Here is a 12,304-nt window from a genome sequence, read left to right as displayed (position 1 = left end):
CACGTCTAATAGAAGTACGACTCACATGGCAATATCGTGGTTGGAGAGTATCTTGGATGAGTGAAGTCAAACGTTTGTTGTCGAAGTGGTCAAAAGGCAAGCATTCTTGAATCACGAACTTCGCCATCCTATCCCGAACTTTAGCCAAACTTTAGCCAAATCGTAACTCCACAATGTTGCATCATTCGCCATTGTTGTTTGATTATGACCTGACCCAAATTTCACCGCGGGGCATCTTTTTGTCATATGAGTTTTCAATGTCGAATTCCCTTTTTCATTAAAAAAAGCACCACATTTCTTGCATCGCGCCTTTTTTAGACCATTCGACATTACACACAAATCATAGTTGCACCAAATAGCCGGATTTCTATTTGTTTCTTTGATGCTAACAACGGTAAGAGTGTTTGATGAATCTCCAATACCAACGGAAGCCGAATCCATTGTTTGAATTAAGAGCGTTTTTTGAAGTAAGAGAGGTTTTTTGAGGTTTGGTTAACCCAAAACATCTAATAGCTATTTATACTATCAAATATTGGGGAATATGGCCAAAATGGACCAAAAATCGGGTGTCTAACAGCCATAAACGGCTATATAGCCGTTAGAATAAGACAAAAAAACGGGCATATGCAAAACCGGTTCAAAACCGGATCAAAAAACCGGTTCATACTAAACCGGTTCTAAACCGGTCTCAACGGTAACTACAGCGAATTGGTATTGGTCCGGCGGTTCGGTTCAAGTGCGGTTCGGTTCAGGGCTGAACCGGTTCGGGGGTAAACCGGTTTCCGGTTCACTGACCGGTTCGGTTTGTGAACCGGTTTTTTTGGTCACGTCTATATCCGTCATTCTCTATTCCTCTCTCTAATTAAATTAGGGCTCAACCCCATCATCGGATAGCCATCATAAACCATCATCTCCATCGCTCGATCGAGAGAACCAGCAAGAGATTTTTGAGGTACTTGTCATCGTTTTATTTATATATTAATTTCTGACACAATTACATAGTCGCATATAAAAATCCATGGATTGTTCGTCTGTATGCTTTTTCCTTCTCTAGTTTTACGAGATTGTCTTTGTTTTGAGACCCAATTCAAGAAAAAAAAAAAACAAATAGACTTGAGTTTGATGTTATATGTTCTCTTCTAGGGTTATTTGGGGGTTTTGGTTCCCTAATGTTCGCTTATTCCAGAACTGGAAATTGATAGAGAAGTTACTATGAACTGATATATTTGACGTTTCGGATTTGTCTAATTTAGATATTTTGCAACTTTCTTCTTACAGGTTACGTACAAAAAAGCTGGTTCTGTTAGTTACCTTGCTTTTATTGATAGTGTTAAACAGAAACAATTTATAAAACCTACAGTACTGAAACCCGGACTATGAAAAATTCATAACAACGGCCACAATCTACCGAAGTATTCATGGAAGAATCCACTATCTCATTCACCGGTGAATCTGATATATGTCAACAACTCCTACACCGTTACAGCAAATCCATTGCACCTCAACACTTCCACCTCTGCGCAATTGCTTCTGCTTTTCTTTCTACCGCCCAATCTGAATCTCGGTCCCTCACTCCCCTCGATTACTACTATGCCACCATTGATGCCCTCCTTGATTCCTCCAAAACAGATAATAATGATGCTGATGATGTAGTATCTGCGCTGTCGTCCTTTTTGGCACTTGTGTTACCTCTGGTTCCTAAGAAGTCTATAGATATGTCCACCGCGGCTAGGGCTGTGGAAATTGTGGTCAATCTGTTAGATAATTCATGTCAGGGTTTGCAGGTTTCGAGAGTGAGGGCTTTGCTCAAGTGTTTGGGATTGTTGCTGGAGTTGTGTAATTCGGCCGATTCGAAATTCGTTCAATTAGGTTTCCAGACGCTCATCAAGCATGCAATAGATAAACGTCCAAAGGTATGTTTATCTTGTGGCCAATGCCAAGCATAAATATATATTGTTTACATTACCCACTAATATTCAACTCAGAAATAGTTTACTCTTCACTGATTATTGTGCATGTTGCAGGTTAGAAAATGTGCTCAAGATCGTGTTGTGAAGGTCTTCAAGTCTTTCCAATCTCCTGTTGTCAAAAACAGTGCAAGCAAGTTGGTGCTAAAATCATTCAAAACATGTATGTCCTCGGCAATTAAAACAGTTGGTTCAAGATCAGCAGATGGTTCTAAAGATGATCTTGTATCAAAATGTAAACACTTAGAGGTTCTTCGCATGTTCGATTTGTTGAAAATTCTGCTCCCTTGTTTACCAAGCGAAGTCATATCAAAAGCCATTGTAGAATTACAAAAATCTTTAAGTACCAAGTTCTCACTGTTGGCGATGCATGCTTTGGATTTCATGGAAGAGATACTTCGATTCTTTGAATCTGAATCTGAACCCGAACCCGAACCCGAACCTGAACTTACAATGTCAGATAAAGTAAAGATAGTAAAAAAATGGAATTGCCATTATTCATTAGTCATTGGTTCTATAGCAGGTAGACAGACATATATGATATATCTTTTTTCTTGATATGATTATATTAGTTGACTGACATTTTGCTTGTGGTTTTAGGTCTTTTGAAGACATCTGAGGCTACTGCTATAAGGGCTTCAAATATTTTAAAAGAAATGATAAACCGTGTAGATTTATATGAACATGTAGATACTGACGGATCCAAGGAATCAAGAATAGTGAAATCCTTATGTGATGCACTTCTAGAAGTTCTGAGTACACAGAAAGGAACTCCAAATGAGCATTCTTTGGCTGTCATCTCTGATTTATTTCGCGAACTTTGTATGTCCGTTTACTAGTTGTAGCATCATAAGCACCTAGTTCTAATCTTTGTCTATATTTGTGATATGTAGGGGAATATTCTCATACATACATGGGCAACATACTTTTAAAGCTTGCTAGTTTTATGACAACCGCATCTGGTGATGTAAAACATGTATGTTTTGTTTCATTAAAATTTATGTGTTATTTCTTTTTCTTCAACATAATACACTATTTTGATATTTGATATTTGATATTTCAGCTTCAGGAGTGTATCGGGTCTGCCATAATTGTTATGGGACCTGTTAAAGCACTTGCACTGTTACCTATCTCACATGATGCCGATGATCTAACATTCTCAAATACTTGGTTGATACCCATATTGAAGGAATATACATGTAGATCATACTTGGAGTTTTTTATTCAAAGTATTGTGCCTCTAGCTGAATCCTTCCGGGAAGCATCCCAAAAAGGTACCTACCCCCTCAATATATACAACATTTTTGGATTCTTATAATTATATTGACATAAATTTTGTTTTTCTTGCAAGTTAAAAGATCAGAAATTAGAGAAGAACTACAGTCTCATGCACGTGGTTGTTGGGGATTACTGCTCGCCTTTTGTCGCCAACCAATTGACATGCATGAAACTTTTGGATCTTTGGCGAAGCTTCTGATTTCATACATAGAAAAAGATGCGTATATGCTGGAGGATATTGCCATTGCATTGCAGGTAATAAATGTTTAAATTGTAAAAATTGTTTTTCTAGATGGTTCTTTTGTACTAGCTTTGCTTTTTCTGTAGCATCTTGTGAATGACAACAAAAACTGGAGTTCATTGGATGATGATCAGACTTCCAAACTTCCAAGGATCGATTACGACAAAAAAATTGCTACCAGAAACATCAAGGCCTTGTCGTCATGTTCAGAGGAGTTATTGATGGCTTTTACCCAAGTTTTCTTTCAAGTGTCACCCATGAAGCGTGCTTTTGTAAAGGTCATGATCGTAACAATGTCGCTTTGACTGATTTTTATTTCTTGGTTTCTTTCTGACTTTATATGTATACACATTTGCAGGATACGATTGGATGCTTGGCACTTGTTACTGAATATTCAACAATAAAAGTGATTTTCATTTCATCACTTAAGCTGAATGTTTCTGTAGAGAAAATCAGAGTTGATGCAAATATGTGTCTGCTACTAGAACTAGCATCATCTTTTGTTGGGGCAACTAGCATTGATCCTACTGATCTTATATACGACTTTATTAAGGATTGCTTGCAGGTTTGTTTTTTTGATATATATATATATATATATATATATATATATATATATATATATATATATATATATGTATATATTAAAGTCATACAATCAAACTTATTTTTATTTTTATGTAGGAAGAGAATGACAACCTTCAAAGTGAAGCATATGCCACTCTTTACAAAATCTTGGAGGTAAGGACCAATAGTACTTACTTTTCTAGAGAATGTCAAGAAAATATGTCTCATTTTTGGTTTTGTTTTTTATCTATTCAGGAATGTTTTGAGTTCAAGTCTTCAAAATTTGAGCAACTTATGGATTTATTACTTGATTTGAAGTCCCCTGTCGATATTATTTCACTTAGACGGCGGTTTTCGTGCTTCAAGATCTTGTTAGTTCACTCCATTGAGGTTGTATTCTCTTATGTTGCTGTTTCTGTAGTATTATTTATTTACAATCTTATTTATATACCATGTGAAATTCGCTCTAATAGTTTTCTTTGCTAATGAATTTTTGTAGATAACTCGCGATGGAGAGAACACGTATGGTGTTCATATGCTGAATGAAATCATAGTGACAATAGCAGATGTAAGATCAACCTTTAAGCAATTTCTTTCTTTCCTTTTTTTTTTCATTAAGCGGGCTGTCATCTTTTTCTTATAATTGTATAATATAATCTACTTTTGATCTCCAGTCCAAGGAAGAAAGTAGAAAAGTGGCACACGACGTCCTTCGAAAGACAAGTTCAATCTTGAAAAAAACATCTTTATCTAAGAGAAAAAGAGCACCTTATTATGAATTCATCACCATGGTAATCACTCAGTATATTAAACTTTCTTCTTTAACATTCTTTTATATATGTATTTTCAACTTTTCAGATAATGGGGTATATCTCTGGGTCTTCTCCTTGCATAAAAAGTGGTGCAGTCTCTGCGCTGTCTGTACTAATATCTAACGACTCAGAAATTTGTCATTTGATGCCCGATCTTGTGTCAGAAATCCTTGAATTGCTGGATAGTGAAGACATACAAGTTACAAAAGTGAGTGTTTCTTAACTTGATGTTAAACCTTTGCTATGTTTCTACTATTGATTAATGTAACTTCTTATATACAAATATGGTCACAGGCTGTTTTAGGGTTTTTAAAGATGTTGGTTTTGAGCCTTCAAGCGAGAGACTTGCAGAAGTTCTTGTCTGATATCTTAGAAGAACTTCTTCCATGGTCATCTATTTCTCAACATCATATCAAATCAGAAGTATGTGTTCAATTTTGACATTCAAATTATGGATACATATGACGTATGCATGTATGTATGGTACTCATATCATGTGCTTGCATGCAATTACATTACAGGTGACATTAATTTTTGAGATTATGATGCGGAAATGTGGTTCTGCATTGGTCAAATCTCTTGTACCAGAGAAATACCGAGATTTTGTTGACAATGTTTGAAGGTAACAATCGGCAATTGATTGATTTTATGCATGAAATGAAAATGTTGTATTTTATGAGTTGTTAAATTACAGGATCGTAAAGGCAAGACAAGTTTCCCAGAAGACGTCATGTCATAGATACGATACAACAAGTTTCCCAGAAGACGTCATGTCATAGATACGATACAACTCTCTAACGGGTGTAAACTATGCTTAACTAGTTTTAGGTGTTTGTTTTTGAAGAGGTAAATGTTGTGTTAATCCAAACCAAGTCGATCGCGTGATTATCTTTAGGGGTATTTTTAGTCCTTGTAGAGTTTGAATAAGGGGTCGTTTGATAGTTGCTAACTGGGTTGAAAGCTGACCGAGTTAGAAATTCTGACTGAGTTAGCTTCTGACCGAAACTTGTTGTTTGATTTTGTACATGACTGACTGTGCAAAATGACTATAACCTTAAACAACATTTTTTATAATAATTTCTCTATGATTTGTCATTTAATTTATAAATGATCATATGCTATATACAACATCACCAAGAAATTATTATAAAAATGTTGAATGATCATATGCTATATACAACATCACATAAATATTTCAAAGAAATTGATATGAAACTAAAACCTAGTGTTTGACTTCTGAGAGGTGAAGCTTGAGACTCTTAGATTTCAGATTTTCAACAAAACAACTGTTATTATGGTTTCACTTATTGGATTACATGATCATATCCATGAAAATTTCAAATCTGAAACAAATCATATGAACCTTGAAGTTATAAAAAAACCCCTTTGACTGCTAAAAAGTCTAATCCAATTAGAAATTTACCTCAGTCGTTGGATGAAGCAACAAAAATATACACTGATAGAAGAAATTCGAAATTACCTCAATCATCTTTTCTCTCGGTCCCACCTTCGCTTTTCTTCACGATTTGATGGTGATGGATCATTGTAACTCATTAACTAGATTTTAGGTGGAGAAGAAGAATGGAGAATGGTTTTGAGATGGTTGATTTTGGATTCTGTGTGTTTGATTTCATTCTGCTTCTCATCAATCATCACTCTAGTGCTCTTTTTTCATCTCCAATGGTGGATTGCATCTCCATAATTTTGTTATCTAGCTGTGTTTTCTAAGTGCGAAGGGGGTTAAATCGACTGAACTCACTTTCAAAAATGATTTCATTGCTCGATTTAATTTCAAAATCGATTTCATGAATCGATTAACGAAGAAGAGGACCAGTGGTGGTGGAAGAAGTTGTGCGTGGATTAAAGGAGAAGGAGAAAGAAGAGTCACGTCGTTTACGGGCAAGGAGAAGGAGAAAGGCAAATACGTGAAATTGGTGGAAAGGACCGAGTCAACCATATTTTCTTTGAGGACCGAATCAGAGATTGTGGACTGAATCAGATGTGCAAAGAACCCTAATCAAACAAGCTGACCTAGCTGACCCGGACCGAGTCAGACCACAATCAAACACCCCCTAAGTAAAGGCCATGTTGGCCACGTTTTTGCAGATTTTTAGAATAGTTTATATTGTATGCTGTTGTATTGAATGAGAAGATGCAAGAGTTTAGAAAGATGTAGTTCTATTGGGTTTGTTCACAGGGGCATGTTCCAAGTTCCAACCGTAAAAACCAAAATGTTTGCATAAATTTTCATAAGGAGTTGTACAAAAAAAAAAAATCCTGATAAAAGATTAGCATGGTTATGAACAGGCGAATACTACAGTTTCTTTTGATGTAACATTTGTCCAAAGGCGGCTAAGCCCTTTCCAGCAACGTGGAAGAGGAGAGCTTGCTCAGGGAATTCAAATGGGAGACTCTCGTTCGGATGACATTTAACATATGGAATCTCTGCTTCTTCGCATAGTATTTAGTGAAACATGAGTTATCACATCAATTGGAGCTATGTTTCACCAATAACACACTTGTTTTAACGAAAGAAATAAATTAGCCAAGACTTCATCAATAACATTTGCAAAACCATATCCCGATCTATCTCTTCAACAACTCTATCCATTAATTTGCATTGTTAACATGTAGATTTGTAGACCAAACCAAAAATTATCTACAACCCATTAATTTGCATTGTTAACATCTAGATTTGTAGACTAAACAAGAAATGATCTACAGATAACCCTTAATCAACTTATAGACATAACATGAAAAAACGGTAATTTACATGAAATCAGATCGCAACAACAAATCTCACTAAACCCACCTTTTGTACGAAGTGTGATGCTCTTCACATCTAGCAATCAAATTGAACCCTAATTACATTTATAAGCATCAAGTGCGTGTGCCTAGGAGTTAACCAAAAAATGGTTACCATCAAAAGCAAAACTAAACAAACCGAAAACACGAATTAAAGAAAATTTACCAAGATTTTGAAGGAAATTGCATAAACATACACGTACACCCTCATAAATAATAGGAAGACCCTGAGATTTGTTTCGAAACAAACTAATAATATCAAGTGGCAAGATGGAAGTTTCCAACAAATACCATGTTATAGAAGCTAATTATATATTTAAGTTTATACACATTGGCTTAGGTTATTTTGTTTTTACTAAGTATTGTGTGTCAGAATGCACAGATCTGGACCAATGAATGAAATTAATCAATGGACATGATTTGAGAGTGTATGATATTACAATGGGGTAATATGTACCATATAATCACATAATTTTTAGCAAAAGCGTATTTTGGACAATTAACTACATTTATAAAATGAAATTTTCGGATTTTTAGGGATGATTAATTCTCCTAATTTAAAAAAATCTGAATTTTTTAATTAATTCAATTTCAATTTTTACCGATTTTATTCTGTCAGAATATTTTTTGTTAGAATGATGCTCTTTCAGAATTTTATTCTAATAGAATATTATTTTGTTAGAATGATGCTCTTTTAGAATTTTATTCTAATAGAATATTATTGAAGAAAAACAAAATTCTTTGAAAAATAACAAACATTCTAATATATTCTTATACATCCGAACTTAAATACAAATTCATACATATTCTTACAGACTAAAATCTTTATACATTTTAATATAATTATACATATTCTAAAAGAATATCAAGGTCTTCAATGCCTTCTTCCAACCATTTCTATCACAAATACAATAAAAACTAATAATTGTTAAAAACATGTTACTTGCAATTAACTATCACTTAATATATTCTGGTAGAATATAACAGAATACATATAATACATTCTGGCAGAATACATCGATTTTATTCTGGTTGAATACATTCTGATAGAATACATAGAATACATTCAAAAGTATTGTATTTACTGCTAATATAATTTTAGATTTCAAATATACAATAACGAGAGACAATAGAAATTGGAATTCAAAATCACAAATTGAACCAAAATAATACACAGACAAATTAATTATCTTTTTAAACAATTACATAAAACATGTGTTGTTAGTAATTCTGACAGAATGCATACCACAAGGTTAAATTCTTTAAATTCTCTTTCAGGCATTTCAACAAACACTTGTTAGACATTATCATCAAACAAGCCAAAAAACATATTTGATTTACTTGCAATAGTTTACCTATAAACATAATTTCCAGCAACATATTTGATTTAGAATGCATACCACAAGGTTCAAAGAGTAAATTAATTTGTGTTGATGAAAAATAAAAAGACACAAACAACCTAGAATTGTATTCCAAATCAATACATCAGAATAACAATAAATCATCACAAATCAAGGAATGTGAATGGAATGGAAATATGGAATGGAGTCGGTCATTACCTTGAGAAGGTGCAGTAACATAATAAGCAAGACCACCAACTGGATTGGTTTCCAGCACTGAATCAATACATCAGAATAACGAGTAAGTCAAATGCATAGAAGGCACCTTGAAGATCCTAGTTTTTAATCTAATCTGAATCTGTGGAGGAGTGAGTTTCAATTACTTGACAGATCAATGAAAACAAGCAAATATGAACGATTCGTACAGAAAAAGATAAAAAAAAAACAAAAAAACTAATCAGAATATTTAATGAAAAAATTCAGATTTATAATCGAAAAAATAGTGATCGGAGATAAATTATACCATCATAACTGCTGCTATCAAATGTTTGTTGGAAATGACGACGCATCCTCTTCTCCTTCATCTTCCCCTTTACTTTCTCCTCGATTTCCTACAACATTCAATTTACACGCCATACCATCGACTCTGCTTCCATACGGTTTTAGTTTAGGGTTTGAAGGGGTCACGAAGGTTGAGGGATATCGGGAAGGATGGCGGTGATCGGGATGAAGGCATGAGGTGTAAAAGGAGGAGTAACGTAGATGGATTCTCCGGCGGTGGTGGTGGTGGTGGAAGGGGGTTCCTGGATGTAAGACGATTCAGGTAGATACGGAGGAGAGGGATTCCATCATAGAGGCTCTTGCTTGTGCGTGTGAGACGTGTAGATGTTTGTATACAGAGACGACGATAGAGGAGAAGTTGGTAGCGATCCGACGGGTGTAGACGATGATTTTTAGAGAAAAGGGGAATCGGTGGTCTAATTTAAGGGATTTGATCCATGAATCAAGGATTTAATTTTGGTTATTATTTATTTTATATGCAAAATTACATATCTAGCCTTATCTTGATTATTTAAGAATTAATTTTTTCCTGAATTCCTATTGATGCATTTATGGACACAATAGTTGTCAAAAACATTTGAATCTATCTCTATACACATTATATATATATATATATATATATATATATATATATATTTGTAAATGAGTATTTGTGAGAGCAATTTACTATTCATAAAATGAGTTTCAGCTAGTTGGATTTGAGGATATGGAAGAGTGCGGGTCCCTCAGAGAAGTGAAAAAAACCAAAATGACTTTCTCATATATATATATATATATATATATATATATATATATATATATATATATATATAGGAAAGATCTTTTGAGAACCTATAGTTTCCCGAGAACCCGAGAACTAAAAAAGGACCGTTAGATCAAAATAATAGAAGGTTGAGATGCATTATGGCAGTTTTATAAATAATTAAAAGAATAAGACATGGGGGTATCTGATTCAAATAAACCAAAGAGTGTTTTAGGGAAAACAAAATTCACATCCCACATTGAATCGTCGGTCTCTCTCTCTATCTCAAACCCACCAACTGCCCCCTCCCCCACCGACCTTCTTCTTCGACGCTTCTCAAATCAACATTCTTCTCCGGCGCCGATGGCAATGATTCTCTAATTGTAACTGTCGGTTTTCCCCAAAATCAACTCCACGATCGATTTCATCTCGTTACCGCCTACAAATATGTATCCCAATCAATCAGATCTAAGGTAATTATCACGCACCCTCAAACCTGGGTTAATTTTTTGTCTTCAATGCACGAAATCAAATGAATCTAATTGAAGATGTTTGTGCGATTGATTGATTAACAAAGCAGAGCGAAGATGTTGGCGAATTTCGAATCCAAAAGCAAGAGTGAAAGGGTTGAGTTTCCACAGCAAGAGACCATGGATTTTGGCTAGTCTTCACATCATTGTGAGATCATATGAAGTTATTGGAACAGATCAACATGTTTACATAACGCACGCCACATCACTAATGGCTCTAAGCTTATACGAGGTGTCTGTTTACACTTTCGTCACAATTACCGGTTCACATTTACCCCAATGTTAACGAAACCGAATGAGCTCTTCACTCTTAAGGCTTTGTTGAAAAGCATGACAAATAAGTAGTTATCATCTGATTCTGATTCTGATTCTTTTCTGTTGGTTGCTTTCATATATAAATCACCACCGAATATAAGATAATTTGTACTTAATACGATATTTTGTTGTTTGTTTCTGAAGTTGTTCGATATAAGCTATGCTTTTGCTTCTAAATTTGAAATCCAGTCCTCTGGTAAGATCCGTTTGAGCTCTAACATACTCTCATTTCATCCACCCATTTCTTTTTAATTTGTATGAATGCATCTACTTCTAATGTGATGATTTTTATGTTTTAATTTACAGTATTGTTATGAGGCCTACAAAACTTCCTTCCCAGTTTACTGATATGTTTAAAATCCTTACTCTATTGTGTAGTCATGGTATATGGAGGATCAAAGGAATTAACCATGTAATATTCCATTTAGTTGTATGCCAACTTTTGTCATTTTTTAATAATTTTATACATCTCTTACTCTATGATCAGGTACTATTTCATCCAATAGTTCTTGTTTTGTCTGTGTTCATTATTTGTGTTTATATGATCAGGTACTATTTCATCAAATAGTTCTTGTTTTGTCCGTGTTCATTATTTGTGTTTATTGTTTCAGATTTAACTTTATTTGTTCAAAAGCAGAGAAATTGAATTTCATTATGCTTAAATTTTGACCTGTTTCCGATCCCAAACCATGAAAGCTACTGCTTTGAAAAATGCTTATGTGTTAATGGGAAGACATCAGTTGGAGCTTGTTGTAGCTTTGTTTTTGCTTGGAGGTGATACTGCTTTCTACTATTAATGTCTGTGCAAAAACTCTTCACGATTAACAACTTTCTTTTTGCTATCCTTTGCTTTATGGTTATTTCCACTTGGCTTTTCTGGACAATGTTCATTTCTGATAAATAAATGGAGATCCAATTATACTATAACTAACTAAACTCTATAAGATGGAAATTAGTTGTTAGTTATTAGTTATTAGTTGTACAATAGTCTTGAGAATATTCATCTCATCTAATGTGGAACAAGATTTCATGGTCATGACTGCTTCCATCAAAGACAGTTACTTAATATTTTATAAATTTCCAAAGTGATAGGTTTTAGTTGATTATATAAGATGTTGATGGTGCTAGTGGCTTGTTTGTTGCTGTAAA

At 34.3% G+C, this 12,304-nt stretch overlaps 1 protein-coding gene across 1 annotated transcript; it reads left to right on the top strand.

Annotated features, from left to right (window-relative positions):
* The first annotated feature begins 848 nt into the window (after positions 1–848).
* On the top strand, positions 849–5,957 carry LOC145161189 (uncharacterized). Its single transcript, XM_079080682.1, has 17 exons — positions 849–952; positions 1,279–1,913; positions 2,025–2,490; positions 2,568–2,789; positions 2,861–2,943; positions 3,031–3,241; positions 3,319–3,500; positions 3,573–3,764; positions 3,845–4,051; positions 4,168–4,224; positions 4,306–4,440; positions 4,550–4,618; positions 4,725–4,841; positions 4,909–5,070; positions 5,157–5,285; positions 5,384–5,484; positions 5,557–5,957. Exons 2-16 carry the CDS (start codon positions 1,419–1,421, stop codon positions 5,480–5,482), a joined length of 2,826 nt encoding a protein of 941 aa, XP_078936808.1. The 5' UTR covers positions 849–952; positions 1,279–1,418; the 3' UTR covers positions 5,483–5,484; positions 5,557–5,957.
* Positions 5,958–12,304: the final 6,347 nt, after the last annotated feature.

This window comes from Lactuca virosa, chromosome 2 (genome assembly GCF_052849685.1).
Source record: "Lactuca virosa cultivar CGN04683 chromosome 2, Lactuca_virosa_CGN04683_v6, whole genome shotgun sequence".
Lineage (NCBI taxonomy): Eukaryota > Viridiplantae > Streptophyta > Magnoliopsida > Asterales > Asteraceae > Lactuca > Lactuca virosa.
The sequence above is the reverse complement of the archived record's forward strand: the minus strand, read 5'-3'. Positions and strand labels throughout refer to the sequence as shown.

Coding starts and splice junctions, on each gene's coding strand:
- LOC145161189 (XM_079080682.1), top strand. CDS start 1,419: ATGGAAGAATCCACTATCTCATTCACCGGTGAATCTGATATATGTCAA. Junction 3,242..3,318: donor CCGGGAAGCATCCCAAAAAG/GTACCTACCCCC, acceptor TTTTCTTGCAAG/TTAAAAGATCAGAAATTAGA. Junction 3,765..3,844: donor TGAAGCGTGCTTTTGTAAAG/GTCATGATCGTA, acceptor ACACATTTGCAG/GATACGATTGGATGCTTGGC.